This window comes from Chrysemys picta, chromosome 10 (genome assembly GCF_011386835.1).
Source record: "Chrysemys picta bellii isolate R12L10 chromosome 10, ASM1138683v2, whole genome shotgun sequence".
Taxonomy (NCBI): Eukaryota; Metazoa; Chordata; order Testudines; family Emydidae; genus Chrysemys; species Chrysemys picta.
The window spans coordinates 73,502,612-73,521,500 of record NC_088800.1 but is presented as its reverse complement, the minus strand read 5'-3'; the positions used below and the strand labels follow the sequence as shown (position 1 = coordinate 73,521,500).

At 41.0% G+C, this 18,889-nt stretch overlaps 1 protein-coding gene across 1 annotated transcript in view; it reads left to right on the top strand.

Moving 5' to 3' along the window:
• Positions 1-753: 753 nt before the first annotated feature.
• Positions 754-18,889, top strand: part of BAIAP2L1 (BAR/IMD domain containing adaptor protein 2 like 1) — a 66,400-nt gene continuing 48,264 nt past the window's right edge. The window contains exons 1-2 of the mRNA XM_005304683.5: positions 754-1,142; positions 13,330-13,405. Coding sequence (XP_005304740.1) covers positions 1,092-1,142; positions 13,330-13,405 — 127 coding nt within the window. The 5' untranslated portion in view covers positions 754-1,091. The remainder of the gene's footprint in view (positions 1,143-13,329; positions 13,406-18,889) is intronic.

Genomic DNA, 18,889 nt, shown 5'->3' with positions numbered 1-18,889 from the left:
GCTGCCACTCCTGAGCCCTTTTCCTTAGCTATGGATGGAGGAGGGTATTATGTACCACTGCAGTCTTTGCACAGCCCTAAACTTAACTCAGGTCTCAGGGACATGGGGGTGGGGGGGGGTCTGTTGGTAAGGCACGGGACTGGGACTCAGGAGATCTGGGTTTAAAGCCAGGCCTGGGTGACTATGGGGCAAGCAACTCACTCTCTTTGTGCCTCAATACCACAGGTGGGGGAGGGTGGTATAACCCTTCCCTACCTCCTAAGTGCTGTGAGGATAAGTCCACTAACCTTCCTGAGGTACTCAAATACTGCAGCGACGGGGCACATAGCCACACCCAGCCAGAAGGCCCATGGCACCACCTCTGAGTGGCCTTGACATGTTTATTTGGGCATAAGCTTTCGTGGGTAAAAACCTCACTTCCCACGAAAGCTTATGCCCAAATAAATCTGTTAGTCTTTAAGGTGCCACCAGACTCCTTGTTGTTTTTGTAGCTACAGACTAACACGGCTACCCCCTGATACGTGACGTGTTGTGTGCCCCGAGGGGAGCTCGCCTGGCAGAGCTGTTCGTAGCCCTTCGCTGTGGTGGTGCCATGTCGTGCCCTGGGGCGCCTTTGCCTTGTCACACGACACCCTGTCACCGCGCCATAGAGCAGCTCGAAGTTCCCCGGGGCCGAGCATGAGGGGAGGGGAGGGGATGGGCGGCTGCTCAGGTAAGAGAGTGGAGCCGCCTGCCCTACCCATCCCCGCTCCCGGGAGGCCTCGCCCCGCCTGGCCAGCGGGCCCTGCCGCGTCAGACGGCCCCACCTCGCAGGCTCCGCCCCGGGAGCGCCGCCGGGCTGGGCTGGCTGGTTCCACAAGTTTGACAGTTTGGGCGAAGGTGGCAGCGGAGCCGTCTCTGCCGGGACTTTTCTGGGGCGGCGGCCGGGCGGAGAGCGGGGCTCCGAGTGAGGGGCAGCGGAGCAGCTCCCCGAGGAGAAAGTTTTTTCCCGCCGGCCCCCTCGGCCTCTCTGCCGGATTCTCCGGAGCCGCCGCTGCCGCCGCCGTCCCGTCTCTCCTGCCTGAGGCGCTGCCGCCGTGTCCGGGGCCACGATGTCTCGGGATCCCGAAGAGGTGAACAAGCTGACAGAGAGCACCTACAAGGTGAGTAGGGCCGGGCCGCGGCGAAAGGGGGCGCTCAGGGAGTCAGCGACATAACCCAGTCCAAGGGGCAATCCCCTCCTCGGGCAGCTGGGGCACCCCTGGGTGGGCACACACGCACCCCTCCTCCCTCGGGGGAGAGGGCAGCTGGGGCACCCCTGCATGGGCACACAGGTACCCCTCGGGGGGGAGGGCAGCTGGGGCACCCCTGCGTGGGCACACACGCACCCCTCCTCCCTCGGCGGAGAGGGCAGCTGGGGCACCCCTGCATGGGCACACAGGTACCCCTCCTCCCTCGGGGGAGAAGGCAGCTGGGGCACCCCTGCGTGGGCACACACGCACCCCTCCTCCCTCGGCGGAGAGGGCAGCTGGGGCACCCCTGCATGGGCACACAGGTACCCCTCCTCCCTCGGGGGAGAGGGCAGCTGGGGCACCCATGAGTGGGCACGCACGCACCCCTCCTCCCTCGGGGGGGAGGGCAGCTGGGGCACCCCTGCGTGGGCACACAGGTACCTCTCCTACCTCGGGGGAGAGGGCAGCTGGCACAGTAAAGGTCACTCTTCAGAAACACACCTCAATATAAAGCTGACTGGTTCTCAATCAGGGGTACACTTACCCCTAGGGTACTGTAGAAGTCTTCCAGGGGATACATCCACTCAATCTAGATATTTGCCTAGCTTTACAACAGACTACATAAAAAGCACTAGTAGAGTCAGTACAAACTAAAATTGCATACAGACAATGATGGGTTTATACTGCACTATATACTATACACTGAATTGCGAGTACAATATTTATATTCCAATCAATTTATTTTATAATTCTATAGTAAAAATGACAAAGTAAGCGATTTTTCAAGTGAAGTGAAACTTAGAGGTACACTATACACAAGACAAGTCAGACTCCTGAAAGGGGTACAGTAGTCTGGAAAGGTTGAGAGCCACTGATGTATAGCATACTTGCATTATTCTTCCTTTCTAAACAATATAGGAGAACTCAGCGTACCCAGGATAATGATAATATAGCCCTCTATATACTACTCCTAAACTGTCAGGGTCTTTTACCTTGATCAGGCTGCTACTAAGCAAGTTTTCTCCAGGATATGTTTACACATGCCCCACTACAGAAGAATGTGTGTGTGTGTATGGGGGGGGAGGAGGGTTAAATAAAACAAAAAAAATTCAAAAAACTTTTATGGTATCATTAAGGATATTAGTTTAACTGCTTGTAGTTTCACATGGAAAACAGTAGAGCATTAATTAAAATATTTTGTGCCATGAGTGTTCACTTTTTTCAACTAAGCTTATGACTCTTGCATTGTTTTGGGTTTTGCTTTTGTTTTTGTGTGTGATAAATCCATGAAAAGTTAATGGTTGTGGGATATACATACCCCAATATGACAACTGTTAACCCAATTTATGGCAAGTCTGTTTATATGTATGCTTATGCACATAACACTCTATTGTAATATAATCCACAATGCGTCAAAGCTCTTTTGCCCTAAAGAGTTCAAGATTTATTTTTTCTTTTGCAGAATCAATAACTTTAAATGACCAGTAATTCATATAGCCCATTTTGATAATAGGGTATTTTACTGCTGGTGTTTTATGAACAGTGATTCTCACTCCGGGCTGGAGCCTAAAAATGTTTAAGCACTTGAGTAAAGTTATTGGCATGGGCCCCAGTCTGGCAATCGGATTCACATGGGTCCACTCATGCGGTGATCCTGAGCCCCAGCCAGGCTACAAATCAGCAGAGGAGTCCACCTTTGTGGATCTGATTTCATAAATGGGGACATACTTAACTGTACGTCTGGATGCTGATTAGTTATGTGTAAGTTCATGTATGGGGTGTGAAATTTTTCTTTAAAAAGTTTTTTAAATTTTAACTTACATCATAAGCTAAAGCTTGTAATAAATCAACATCTATAGGATACGAAATCCATTTTGTGAAAATATGTACACACAACCACAAATGAGCCTCATGTAGAAGTATATGAACTATGAGTGACAGTCCAATTCTAATAATTAAAAAAAAAATCACACACACCTGTGTTTTGCTAGTTGCAGAATGTTTTGTTTCTCTACATTACCTGTACATACTTATTTTGAAACTCGGTCTTCTCCAAACTCAACAACTATCTATATTAAAAGTCTTTATACTTACAATTTCTGCATGTGTCTCTATTTAAACACACTGAATTTAATCCTACTAAGTCAAATCCTGTAATCCTTACGCATGAAAAACTCTCTTTAAAATCAGAGTTTTGGCTGAGAGATGAGTGCAGTATTTGACCCATAATCTTAGTTTTGCATACTATCTTTTATCAGACAAAGTGCTCAGACTTGCAAAAAACAATTGTGAATCAAGTTACATATGTGCATTTGCAGTTTTGAGCCCAAATGAAGGATTTCTAGTCTTTTTTCATACAAGAGAATACATAATAATAATAAGTAATAATGACATTGTCAAGGTATGTTTCCATAAAACAAAATTTTAAAAATTGACTGTTTATAATCTCTCCAACTGTTTCTGTAACAGAATTTGTTTTCTTACTCTCACTCCCCAATTTGTTTTGTTACTCTCACTCTATCCTACAACCTTTTATTCTTGCAATTAGTCCAGTTGTGTTGGCATCATGTTGTGTTTTGTTTGATCACTAGGGGCAGGAGTGCTGGAACAATTTGTATAGTGGGGGTGCTGGGACCCATTGTACCAAACTGTAAACCCTGTTTATGATGGAAACCACTTCAAGCCAGGCAGGGGAGGGGGGCTACCGGATCCCCCAAAACCCCTATTCCAGCACCTATGACTAGGGGGCTTAAAAATACCAAATTTGGGCAAAATTACCATTGACTTTATTGGAAGGAAGATCAGGTTCTTTATGTATAAATAAAAGCTCCCTCCTCTACACTCTATCTTGTCATGTCTTTTACATAATCTCTAATATTTGTGACATCACAGTTACCAATAAAGGCCCTAAATCAGCAAACCCTTTACTCACACAAGTATGCCTATTGCTAATAGGATCATTTTCTTGAGTAAGTTTGCAGGAGGAAGCTCTGAAAGTTAATTGTAATGTTACAAATGCTGGATTGTGACAGGATTACAGGAACTGAGAAATGGTGGGACATAGGACTTGCAGGACCAGTGATAGGCTTTCATCCTTAAAAAAATCATAGCTTGAAGGGGAACTGAAAGATATTGGAAAAGGAAATTAAAGGTTCTCTTGCTTGTCTGTTTCCCACCTTGCCTCCCTTGTAATGTATTAATAGTACTATCCATGCTATCAGATGCCCTTTAAATACATATTTACTCACTCTGTATGAAGTTTTTACACATATTTACACAAATAATCAGATTAGCTAAAAGATGAGTCGACAAGGTAGACTGTAAATTCATGTTTCTTTGGGGTATCATTTGTGTGTTAATTTAGCAATATAAAAAGAAAAAGTGAACATCCCAAAACTAATCAACATTGTTATTACAGCCACCACCCTAAAGCCACAAGTCAACAAAAGCAAAGAATTTCAGAGTTAAGACTGACACTTAATCTTACCCTCTTATTCTTTAGGTATTACATAGCTTTTGAGTATATGATACAATGGCACATGCAGGATGAAACTTGACGGTGTGGAAGATCATAATTTAAAGGCAGCCACAACCTTCCTCATAGCACACAACCCTAATAATTTACTGGAGTGATGTTGCACCTATGAATCAGGAGGCTCTGCAGTGAGAGTAAATATTTTGTGACCCCAGGTTGACTGCTAGGCCATTTACTTGTTGGAAGGCCACTACAGCCAATGTGACTTCATGCTAGCAGCAGTATAGAAAAAAACTGCCAGTGAATCATCTGATTGCATACTATGCAAAATGATAACCAAGAAAGCATTGAATTAGAAAGCTATAATTCCATTTCTATGTTCTAGTGACTGCACAAGACACTCGTGCTATGCTCTTGTGGCTTATGAGGCTTCCAGAACTCTTGATGGGGTGATAGCTCTTATAGTTCAATGGTGTTTGTTATTAAGCCTAGATTTTAAACTGTATATAACCTAGCAATCATTCTAAGTGCATATTTAGACAGTTTTTAAAATATCCTGTTTACTCCAGGAAGTGTTAGGTTCTTCTGGTAATGTATGGAATTATTAAATAATACTTTCGTGGTAGACAATAATGGTCTCTTATGTAAATATGTAATTATATATGCATAGTTAAGAATCTTGACAATAGTTATTTTAAATTCCTTTAAAAGAAAAAGGGACCGGTGGCAGGGCCAGCTCCAGGCACCAGCGTAGCAAGCAGGTGCTTGGGGTGGCCAATGGAAAGGGATGTCCCTCAGTCCCTCTCGGAGGGAAGGACCTGCTGCCGAATTGCTGCCGAAGAATGAAGTGGCTACCGCCAAAGTGGGGCCGATCATGGCATTTTTTTCTTTTTCGCTGCTTGGGGCGGCAAAAATGCTGGAGCCGGCCCTGACCAGTGATTAGATTATGGACTGCCTGCCACATTCATTTTAAAAACAAATTAAAATCAATTTAAGAACCTTAAATTTGTTTAATCAAAACAATTGTCTTGTACTACTGAAACCTAAAGTAAATTTATTTTAAAAATTTGTTTAAAAATGTAAAAGACACTACCGGGTTGAGATCTGGAGTGCCAAGAGCTAAATTCCACCTAAGTGTAAAATACGATTCTGTATTGACCACAATAGAGTTGTGCCAACTTAATGCTTCATTTGGACCTAGATTTCATCCTGGGTCACATGTTCATAACCTCTTGAAAGAGAATTTATATTTGAAACATACTGGTGGATGACGCTTTAATGTGTTTCTCCTTTAAATAGTAAATGTTTGGCAAGCTGACTGATAATCAGTCATAAGATCTCACCTGGTTTGAAAACACTTGGATCTTAATTTTTTCCACTTTGTTAATCTTGTTTTACATCTCTGTAATTCTGTTGATTGCCGTGGAATTACACCAGTATAAAATGGGTTTAGGACTTGACTCTGCCTCTGCACCCATTGACATCAGTGGTAAAGCTCCCATTGCCTTCAATGGAACAGGATGTGACTCTTAATGAGGAGGGGGAGAATGAGGCCCTAATTTTATTTGTTACAGAGACGTAGTATGATCATGCAAAAAAAAAAAAGTTTTAAGCACAGTACAATACGATTTGTTCTATGTATGTTTATATCTGACTCCTATTTGAGTCAATTAAAGAAATCTCAAGGGGATTTCCAAACATAAAATTGTTATATTAAAGGATTCTTCTAAATGTAATTTGCAGTTATTTTAAATATGAAATAGCACATGTAATCAGTCCAATATAAAATTTTAATTAATAACTACTAAGTATGGCTCAGTCTTGCTATGACTGAATATCTAACACTGTAATAATATGACTAGTAAGGTTTATACACAAACACACATGCTGTATATTTAGTAATCTATCAGTTTTTTTGGTTAAAGTGTCAGCAGGATGTAAACCTGAAGCTACAGGGACTCTTGGTATTGTTTAGCTGTGTTCATACCTGCTGAGCTATTGTTTTGCATAGGTATATCTCAAAATAAAAAGCAAAGCTGAGCATTTACAGGAAAGAACTCCTACAATGGGTCTCATTTGTTTTGAAGGTTAAAACTGTTTATAATAGTAGCAGGAATTGAGGAATACGTGTGTGTGTGTTTGTTTTATATTACAGAGAGAGAGAACATGTGGAAATGCAAGGTTGGTTCCTTTTTAATTCTGGAGAGTGCTAAGCACATTCAACTCCCATTAACTTCAATAGGAGTTGAAGGTGCCCAGCAGTGGACTCTAGTACAACTCCATATAATTGTTTAATGAATGACCACAGTATATTTCTCTCAAACTCTTTCATGGCAGGTCATTTTGCCTTTTTATTGTACTTTGCATAAAAAGACGTTTCCTGATGTCTGTTTTGAATAGGTGTCTCCTCTTAATTTCCATTCATCCTAAAGATCAGAAAGCTGTATGAGCTGATTATATGCCTATTGTTCTCTTCTAGTTATCTATTTTTATGAATAGATAAGAGGCACTGTGGTACCAGAGCATAAGACACTGCACTAACACGTAGGAGACTTGGGTTTTGTCACTTCATTTGTTTCCTTTCCCATCCTTTGCGCGTGTTGCACACTCACTGTCCCATGGAGCAAGTACTAAAAGATCTATAGTGCGCATTAATGTAGTACTGTTTGCATGTGAAATGTAGTCCCATTTCATTGGGGGACTTTTAGTGCATGCCAGAGGGTCCACATAAGCCAGTTAGTTCGTGACACGCTGGTGTACATTAGAATTTACACTCCTGCTGGTGAAAACTAAGGCCACATCTACACTACAAACATATTGATATAACTACGTTGCTCAGGGGTGTGAAAAATCCATACCCCGAGCGACGTAGTTATACTGACCTAACCCCTGGTCTAGACAGCATTGTGCCAACAGGAGAGCTTCTCCCATCGACATAGCTACTGCCCCTCACAGAGGTGGATTAACTATACCAACAAGAGAAGTGTTCCCATCGGCATAGTAGTGTCTTCACTAAAGCACTACAGTGGCACAGTACTTGAAGACAAGCCCTAAGGTATTGTGTGGTCTTGTCTATTTGGATGATGCTCTTCAAGGCAGGGACCATTTCTTTTTGTGTGTTTGTATAATGCTTCAAACAATGGGTTCCTGGTTCAGCTGGGACCTCTAGACACACTGTTGTAATACAAATAATTCATATTAGTAAAAGTTTTCTTGGGTTATTGTTTCTTTCAATAAATTATAAATAGCAGAAATTATAAAACACTGGGATGTTATTTTAAAAAAAAGCATGTTCTGCCAATTATTTTTTAAATCCAGTGTTTTATCCCTGGGTGACTTTTCTGCTACTTCTAGAGTTCAACAAAAATAAAGCAATCACTTTTTAAAAATATGAAATATCTCAGCATTGTGTAAAATACTAATACTTGTCAGAAAATTTGGGCCTGACCCTGAAAAATGCTGAGCACCTGCAGCTCCCATCAACTTCAAAGATAACTCCAAGATAAAGCCATTTTCTTTTTGAAAAATATTCTGCATTTTTGTGGGACTTTTTGGGGATGGGGCAAGAAGTGTCATTACTTTACAAATCAAGTTGCATAAACAGATCAGACTTTTGCTTGTCTTGAGGTTTTCATAAAATGATAGGATTCATCCTGCTTTTCTCTACTGCTGAACAGAAGAAAACCCTGTTTAATAAATTCAGTTGCCTTTTTTTTTGAGATTGTCTGAAGGGTGGAGTTTAATAATCTTGGAGTAGGACATTTTAAAAATAAAATGCATAATTTGCTGTCAGATAACAAACTTAAGTGGACTTTGTTTCCTTCCCCCCAAACCCTCAAAGTAATGCTGAACATTCCCACCAACCATCCCCTTCGACAAAAGCGTGAGGAAAATAGATGAGCTTTGCACTGTTCCATGAATGTCAATTAACTATGGCCAATGCATTGAATCAAACAAGCAAATTCCAGAGCATAGGACCTTCCATTGGGAATGTCCTGTCTCATCCCTCAAACATTAAAATCTAGAGACTGGCTGGGGCACTTCTGCTAACAGTCAACTGCTGTGGCAGTGCAAAGGCTTCCAACCACATCTGGGTCTATTAGAGAAAAGATCCACGAGTTGTGTCTTTCATTAATGCAGGCCAAATTCTCAGGCTTTCCCCATAGCCTCATATATACCATGAGCAGAAAGGGTGATATAGCGGAACTCTTCTTGAGAACACTCTATACTTAAGTGGACTTACTCTTCTATCATAATCTTGTCTATACTTGCCAGTGTCTGCAGAGAGTCAACAAAATCTAATGGTCAATGGTACTGAAATCTACTTATGGATGGGGAAAAAAATACTATGGCCTCGGACTTCTGTCTGTTTCTAGGAAGAGATGAACAATGAAGCTAGTACAGTCTTTGTCTACCCAGTTTGAAAGCCAAATTGAAAGTTATCAAAGAAGTATAAGGACTAATGGCACTGCGGTTGCAGGCCACAAACTTTTTAATACCATTACACAGAAGTGGAAGGTCAGAGTTGTGGCAATAACTGGGAACTTTATCAGTACTAAAAGTAGGTTTCATGATCATGTGTCTAGCAACCGCTTGCCGGAGGGAAGCGGTTACATTGCCCACTCAGAGTGAGGCATTGGGGATAATCAACATTTCCTTGCTATGTTTTCCTAGCAATGAGAGTACCTGGGCCAAGTCGGTATGTTAAAGAGAAAAATAAATGTATTCAGTGGCTCGTGTATGTGTGTACATGTGTGCATCTTTGTTAAATAAAATATTGCATTACTAGAGAGGGAAAAGTTCAGAAGATATCCATTTAAGTCTTGTTGGTTCTGATGTCAACATGGTGAATTACTGATGGATGGAGTCTAATTCTGTAAGAAAAATGCTTTCAAGTGGGTAAACAGAAACATGCTATAATTCTTTTACTATTACAAAACAGACTTGTCTGACAGGGCTTTAGTATGACATTAGTCACTGCTATACATTTGTATACACGTCCTTAGGATGCCTTATTACAGTGTGCCTTCAGTGAGAGCTGTGCATGAGTAAGCACTGCAGTATCTAAACCCTATAATTTTCTCATTCCAACAAAATATAAACAGTCATATATATTTTAAATGTTATTAGTAGAATCTGTGACTACTAAATGTATAAAAGAGTGAGTTTGAAAATAATCTACTCGCAGTTACAAGAAACACTCAAGATTATAACAAAACAATATAGGGGAAATGTTTTTTTCTCTCTCTCTCCAGTTTAACATCATTGCATGTATCAATCACTTTAATTGTTTCACATGTGCAGTCATCTAGTTTCTTCTGTTCTCTGCATGGGTTTTTTTTTTAGAAAAAGGAAAATAGGACCATAAAAACACAGTGAGGTGGTACTTGAGACCAATTTTAACTCATTCTTTACTTTATAAATTAACTAGATTTCATTGTGGATTGATGCTTTGTAAAAAAGTCTTCTTTTTTTCTTTATGGTGTCTGAATAGCCTTAAGAGACCATTTTGTTTTTGTTTTTTTTCTTCCCAAATTTTTTTAAATTTTAGAATGTTCTTATCACATTCTCTTGGTCTATGCATATACTAAATAGACATACATTTGCCAGTATATTACCAGTACAGCACGCAAAAGATTAAAACTTTTTCATTGTTGTCTGTTCTTTTTGTTAAACAGAAGGTATTTATTTTGAACACCTTGAGTTTCAAAGTACACTTATTTGACTAACATCTAAAAGATGCCAGTGTTTCAGGTCAGACTCCTTTGTTCAATTACTATGTGAGTTTTCAGATATGTAATGATCCTTGTTTGTTTCTAGTGGTTTGTAATGTAGCACTTTCGGATTTGTAGATTTTCTTGGCAGATTTCAGAGTTTATTAGTAGGTCTTTTTTTCTAGGTTCTCTCAGAACCTGTAACACTTATTTTTGTAAAAGTCTCTATTCTTTTTGTATTTGATGTAACACTACAAAAATATGTCAGAAAATGGAAAGGTTGCTTTTAAACAAAAAATAATGGACTTGCAGAACAATTTTCAGTAACATATGTATAAGTTGATGTCAAAACAGATCATTAATAGAATGTATTTGTTGCGAGTATAAGAAACCCCCCTCCCCATTCCAGCTGCTGGGTTTCCTATACAAGCCATCACAGAGAGAAAAAATCTGAAAAAGATGGGAGATTTTTAAAACTGTTCAATTTAAAATTGATAGTGCAGAACTAATACAATATAATTTTTATATTTCTCTCCATTTCATTTTCCTTCACATGTGATATTTGAGTTATAGCATTGCTTTGGCATAATAAGTGCTTGTAGAATGCTTGAGGTAATTTGAAATTATAAACATTGCAAAATCTCAGTGATTCACAAAAATTAGCATTTTAAATATATCAGGGGTCGGCAACGTTCGGCACCCTAGTGGGCCGGGCCAGTTTATTTACCTGCTGACGTGGCAGGTTTGGCCGATCACGGCCCCCACTGGCCGCGGTTCGCCGTCCCGGGCCAATGGGGGTGGTGGGAAGTCGTGGCCAGCACATCCCTCGGCCCGCGCCGCTTATATATACCTCAATATAATGCTGTCCTCAGGAGCCAAAAAATTTTACCGCGTTATAGGTGAAACCGCGTTATATCGAACTTGCTTTGATTCGCCAGAGTGCGCAGCCCCCCCCCGCCCCCCCCGGAGCACTGCTTTACCGCGTTGTATCAGAATTCGTGTTATATCGAGGTAGAGGGGGGTGTGTGTGTGTGTGTGTGTATATATATTCAAATAAAAGTATATATTGTGAAGATTAATTGCTCAGTATTTGTGGATATCAAGAGGAAATTCCTTTAAAAGTACATGTATGGGGAATTGTATTTGACATACAAGGGGAAAACAGAGTCATAATATTGAAACTACTTAGCTTAAAATGACCAGTAATATGATAAATATAGCCAGTCCTGTGTTGTTTGCTCAGGCATAAGTCTTGTTTACATCAGTGGAAGTTTAGCATGAGTAAGGAATGCAAGATCAACCCACTCCTCTTTTCCTTCTTTACCTTTTCTTTTCAAACATAAATGGGGTAACTATCTGAATTACAGTTAAACCACAACCACATAAATCCATTGGACTACCGTTCAAGCAACCTACCAAGTAGCTAAACACCAGACCCAACTTTTTCAAAAGTAATTAGTAATATTGGGTGCATCCATTTTATTACCCAATTTGAGACACCTTTAAAGGGCCAGATTTTCCAAGGATGGATGTTCTGAAAAATCAGGCCTCTTCAATATGTCTCAGCTTTTGGCACCGAAAAATCAATGGGCACTTTTGAATATCTTGGTTTGAAGGAAAATGCTGTTGTTCCCCTTCCACTTTTCGACAGGGGAGGCATTTCTAAAATTTGGAGTGTTTAAAACTGGATCTCAATGAATGGTTACTTTTTTCTAAATTGGACCAATGCAGCTATTTTCCTGAATTGTGAATGACAGTTTCACAATCTCTGCCACTTCACCTATTGTTAGAATTTGGTGGTTATGAAGGCAGCCATACTATGTGTTTTTGGATTTCTAGTCTTAGTTGCTCCAGCCAAAATAATTGTAACAACATTCAAAAGCAGCTGTAGTCGTTTTTTTGTTGTTTTTGTTTTGCGTTGAAGGTAGCCAGTAATTCTCATTTTACTTTTTGGTGGAAGTATTATCGCTCAAATTGGGCTGACACCATACAATACATTGAGCTTTCAAATTGAATGTGTGAACTACTCTTTCAAAATGCCATGCTGTGACTCACCAAAAAAACAAAACAAAAAAGCTTTCAGTAGGGCCATCGCTGTATTGTTTTTGATTGGAAGGTGTTAAGTCATCTCCAAGTCACCTGTCTAGTCAGAAAACTCAAAAGTATTTTTTCTTTTTGAAGGAATATCCAAATTCTGAATAGTAGCCAGTAGTCTTTCTTTGTCTTAAATTATTTAGGTAGTAGTGGAGAAAAGGGATTTCCCTTCTCTCCTGCTTCTCCCTCTCTCCCTCATTAAAGAAGGATCTGTGTAAACTTTAGTCTTGATTGTATGAGCACTCTTACCAAGGTTAGAGAAAAGGTCAGATTCATCTCTGTTTTAAGTGAGCACAAATCCACTGAAATTGGAAGTGTTGCACTGCTTAGACCAGAGGTTAATTTTGCACTGATATCCTAATCTTGAATGCCCAGCATCCAAAAAAAATTCACTGTGGAGGTCAAACATCCATAATAGCAGATTTTTAATATGTGCCTTGCATCTGAGATTAAAATCCTGTATGTCTACACTGCAATTAAAAACCCACAACTGGCCTGCATCAGCTGTCTTGGGCTCACAGGGCCAGGGATGCTATTTAATTGCAGTGTAGATGTTCAGGCTCTGGCTGGCGCCCAAATTCTGTGACGCTCTTCTCTCTGAGTCCCAGAGTTCGGACTCCAGCCCAAGCCTGAATGTCTACACTGCAGTTGAACAGCCCGCTAACCCAAGTCCCACAAGCTCAAGTCAGCTGAAACGGGCCAGCCACAGGTTTTTAATTGCAATGTAGACAAGTGCTGGCTTATGCTGTGGCGACTCAAATCAGCTTTTTCATGTACTTATTGCGTGCACTGAGTTTTCTTTGTTATAATGTGGTTTTTTTTTTCTGATCATCAGAATGTTATGGAACAGTTCAATCCTGGGCTACGGAATGTAATAAACCTGGGGAAAAATTATGAAAAAGCTGTTAATGGTAAGTCTTCCTAATTTTTAAATTCAATTGTAAATTTAATAACTTTTTATTTTAAATGCATATGCTGTTTTAAGATATTAGAAGCTATATATACGTTTAAATTCAATTTTGCATATTAAATCATAATTTCTATTAATTTTAGGTTTTGTATTTTTCTTTAAATCAGTGAAAATAAGATTTTAGCTGCAGTGTTTGCATCCCGAACATTTTACCATAGTGCTACTGCATGAAAAATAAAGTGAAACTGACTAATCAATTTTCATTGTCCGATCTTAGTGGAAATGTAAAAATAATATCAAGGTTAAAAAAATTAGATGTTTTAATATCTTAAGTGTCTTTAGAAATGCATGGTAAAACGACCTGTTCCTGCCAACTCTTACTCACGTAAGTATTCATTACCCATGCAAATAGCCCCATGAGTTCAGTGGGACTACTTGCATGAGTAAGGTTTGCAGGATTGGACTAGATTTAAAAAAAATTAGACAGTGTCACTTTTTAAATCTAGTTAAAATTGAAATAAGTGAATTAGTGTCCTCGGACGCAGTCTCAAACTTTTTCTCATGTGACATATACCCATCGACTTTAGTGGGACTATTTGTATAAGAATTGATTTACAAGAGTGGGCTCTAGACCCCCAGAGTTTGCTTAGAGGGACCCCTTCTTTTACGTGGACCTATGGAACAATTTGATATTAGAGAGATGTGGACCCCCTAAATAATATGACCTGATTCAAGGGGCTGAAGGTGTCTATTGCTTGTCATTCTCCTTTGTCACAGTCCTAGACTTCATGAACGTGTCAAGGGTAATGTATTTATCTTCAACCAAAGAGCCACTGGGATATCTCTTCACTCTCAAACTCCAGTGCATATTTTGCAAAACAGTAAATTACAGCATGATGGAGACAAATACGAGGAAAATTGACTTATTACAAAAATGTCTGTTTAGATTCAATTAACTGATGCTTTATATCGGTTATGCAGTTTACAGAATGAAGGCAGTACCATATATGACAACAATACTTAAACATTTTGAAAAGGTTTCATACTTGCTATTTTGATTCATTATGTATTGCTCACTAACACTTTGAAAATGCAGTTCAAACCTCTTATTGCTGCCAAATTCTTCTAGTGTCCCTTTTAACAAAATATGTGTTTGTAACAGTGGTATAAAATGTACCTGGTCTGTACAGCAGCACGGGAGAAATACATTGCTGTTATGTTCTGTGTACCAGAAAATGTGCTCTTAAGAGCAGATTGATGTACCAGGTCTTGTATGTATGCTCAATTTAATACGAATGAATGTTTAATTACAACAGCTGATGAGCAACTAGCACATTATGGGAGCCAACAATAGAGATCTGATATAATTGTTGTTTTATGTAAACTGTAACAAGGAGTAAATATTCTGTTCCCAAGCACTAAAATGTATCATGACTTCTCACATAAATCAGAATTAAACGGACAAACAGTAAAACTTTAACTCCGACACACAGAACGCTTCATTGCCGTTTTGGTAGATACCGTGGGGTTACATGAATCTCCCTTTCTTTTCTATATTACAAGTTACCAGTCATTAAACAGGTGAAGAGATTATATAGTATGTTTTCCCATTAAAAACAACCCAGCTATACAAGCATAGAAAAATCTTACTTTTAAAAAGGACCATTAAATAATTTAGATTGCATATATTGGGATATAATTTAACAAAAGGCAAACTCCTGCTCACATACTCAGTCTGCTCCAAATCATTCAATCATATCTGGTGAAAGTGGTGGAGAAATTTTAAAAGTTATTGCTCGAAAATAGAATTGTGGCTTCCAGCCTGAGAGAATATTGGATTTAGATCAGAGCACCGTACTGATCTCTTGGACTTCTGTATCCTATAGTCCAGTAGGTGAGGCTAATTTGGCAGCATCTATTCAGAAAGTTTGAATACTAAACCCCTGTGAAAGATGGCTTAGAAAGGAGTGAGACACTGCAGGGACCTGGAACATAGTGAGAAGTTTCTCATTTTCATGCAAGAAGAGGGAAGCTTTTGCCTCAGGCTACTTCAGTAGCCCACGCCCTCAGGATGATAGATGATCCAGTGCAGAGGTGGGCAAACTACGGCCCGCGGGCCACATTCGGCCCCCAGGACCGTCCTGCCTAGCCCCCGAGCTCCTGTCCTGGGAGGCTAACACTGGCCCCTCCCCCGCTGTTCTCTCTCCCCCGCAGCCTCAGCTCACTCACTCCACCCCCGGCGCAATGCTCTGGGCTGCGAGCTCCTGGGGCAGCGCAGCTGCAGAGCCCGGCCTGACCCAGTCTCTGTGCTGCGTGGTGGCGGTGGCGGCATGGCCCGGCTCCAGCCGGGCAACGCGGCTGTAGCGCCGCCAGCCACCGGTGCTCCAGGCAGCGCGGTAAGGGGGGCACAGAGTAGGGGTGGTTGGATAGAGGGCAGGGGAGTTCGGGGTGGTGGTCAGGGGGCAGGGGTGTGGGTAGGGGTTGGGGCGGTCGGGGGGAGAACTGGGAGGGGTTGAATGAGGGCAGGGGTCCCGGGGAGGGCAGTCAGGAAGGAGAGAGGGGGTTGGATGGGGCAGCAGGGGGCAGTCAGGGGCAGGGGTTCTGGGGGGCAGTCAGGGGACAGGGAGATGGGGCAGGGGTCCCGGGGGGGCCGTCAGGAATGAGAGGAGGGGTTGGATGGAGCAGCGGGGGTTCGGGGGCGGTCAGGGGACAGGGAGCGGGGGTTTGTGGATGGGGTAGGGGTCCCGGGGGGGCTGTCAGGGAACAGAGGGGGTTGGATGAGGCAGGAGTCCTGGGGGGGAGGGCAGATAGGAGGTGGGGGCTGGGCCACGACCCCCTCCCCTAACCGGCCCGCCATACAATTTACGAAACCCGATGCAGTCCTCAGGCCAAAAAGATTGCCCACCCCGATCCAGTGCCTCACTAGTCCATGTGGTGAAAAGAAGTTGAATCTATAGCTGGTCAGAGCTTTAGCACAGGTTGCAATGTGTCTGGTTGACGCAAATCTAGCCTTCAGGATAGCTTTGCTTACCTGGAAAGCCATAAATAAAGATACTGGTAATGGGGCAAGAAAATTGGCTCAGACCCAGACTGTGAAGAGTACTGATCAACTCCATCAAGAGTTGGAAAGTAATGGGCATTACCCATCAAAAAATTGAGTTGTAGTGTAGGGGAGTGAGACCAGGAACTGAAGGGGATCCTGTAACCCCTTTGGGGCTTGGCTCAAGGACAACTAGCCAATGTAAGAACCACTTGATGTACTATGGGATAGGCAATGACCTCACTTTTAGCTAGGGTTGCCATCCCTCCAGGATTGTCCTGGAGTATCCAGGAATTAAAGATTAATCTTTAATTAAAGATCATGTGATGTGATGTTATGAAATCTCCAGGAATACGTCCAACCAAAATTGGCAACCCTACCTTTGGCAGTAAAACTATAATTGGCTGGCTGGCTCACTGCTCTGTGTCTTCTCCCTGGTGTCCCCAACAAGAGTATTCTGAGGTCAGAGGAGATGGCCTGCTTGGATTGTACTTGGGGAATGAAAAGCTTACTACAACAAAAAGATAAAAGGAAGAAGACTTTCTGCCTCCTTCAAAAACCAACTACTACTCAAAGCATATGCATCATTTCCACTTGCAAGAATATTTGACCAATTCTTGCCATTACTTCTTAAGCTCATGACAGAAAAATCTGATGCAGATGCCCTGAAGATGCAGGGAATCAGATTTGTATGTTATAAACTACTACATGTGTAAACTGCTGTTCGCTGCTAGCCCTTCTCCAGTTTGAATCTTGCTGCTTCAGTGTTCAATCCAGCAAAACTGGCCCTACCATTTAAATCAAATGCACATATTAACATGGAAATCATTAACAGGAAATAATCGAAACCACTGTGACTTTAATATATAATTATGCTTAATGTTTCCTGAAAAACCTGAACTCAGTTATGTTGTATCCAGCCAATATGCAATAAAAATTGGCCAAACATTGTCTTAAAATCAAGACAGTTAAAACGTTGTCACGTCTTCTCAGAGAACAGGATTTCTTTCTTGTACATTAGGTTAGTCCTTGTGTCTTACAGCAATGAAAGTTTTCCAGCTTTGCCTTTTAAATTTCTGTAATGCTTGTGCCTAACAAGTGTGATCACGTCAAACATGAGAATGCAGTTTGTTTTGGAGTTGTGAATTCACTGACCAAGAAAAGGTGAGAAATGTTAATTGACAGAACTTACTAAATATCAATAACAGCCCTCTAGCTGAATTGAAATGGTTTGAGTCCAGCTTTACTGCACCGTAAGTACTGCAAGCCTGGAAGAATTTATAGTATATGCTCACTTTCAGGTTGCTGTTACATCCTGATATGCTTTGTCCTGGGAATCTAAATTTCCCACAGCAAGTTGCGCAGGAGAGGAGTTTTCAAAGAGCTTGCCTTGTTTAGACTAGCAAATGAAGGGTGAGGGGATATGATTGCTCTTTATAAATACATAATGGGGGTAAAAATCAAGGTAGGAGAAGATCTAATTAAGCTAAAGGATAATGACGGCACAAGAACATGTGTAAGATCCAGCCATGAATAAATTTAGTTAGACCGGAAATTGGAAAAAAGATTTTATCAGAGAAGTGAGGTTCTTGAACAGGCTTCTAATAGGACTGGTGGGGCAAACAAACTGGTTAGTTTTAAAATGAAGCATGATAAGTTTGTGAACAGGATTATGTGATCAAGTTGCCTGCAATAGCAGGGGACTGGACTTGGGACTGGTAGGGACCTCCTGAATCGTCATATTCCTATGTAGGAGAATTTACATATGAAAATAGAACAAAGAAAGAAAAAGAAAGTCATTGTGACATCTAGAGTCAGTAATGGGACAGTGTTGTAATCACATAGATGTTCAAACAGGCTATCACTCAACACATATTCTTCCATAGGATACCATAGATTTGTAGCGTTTCCTGTTTTTAAAAAAGGACCTAATTAGCAGCCGATAGCTGTTGGGTAACCTGTATGATATGAGTTGATAGTCTCAGTCTAGTTTCAAGTAAACCTTGGCTCAAACTAGTTTATGTGTGTTCATGAGTAAAATAAGCTCTAAACACAGATAGATGTAGGTATTGTTTTGGGAGACTGAAACTAATTCTCTGAATGACAAAATCCTTGATTAACAAATTGTACGCAGACAATACTCATACAAATCTTCCTCAGATCTGTCCAAGGAAGTGGAAATATTAACTTGAAATATTGATAGATATTATGCTGTATGGTCATTCAGGCAGCTTACTTATTGTCTCAGGAGTGTTAGTGTCTCCAGTTGAAAATAAAGATGATAATGCCAAATCTGATTATCTAGCATTCCAACTCTAGCTAGCATAAATCTCCTTAATCTGAAAGATTAAGTTCTTGAAAGATTTTCAAGTCATATAATTTAAAGACTCCAGAATGCCTTACCAGTTAAAATGAAAAACATCAGTGGCATTATATTTCTAGAAC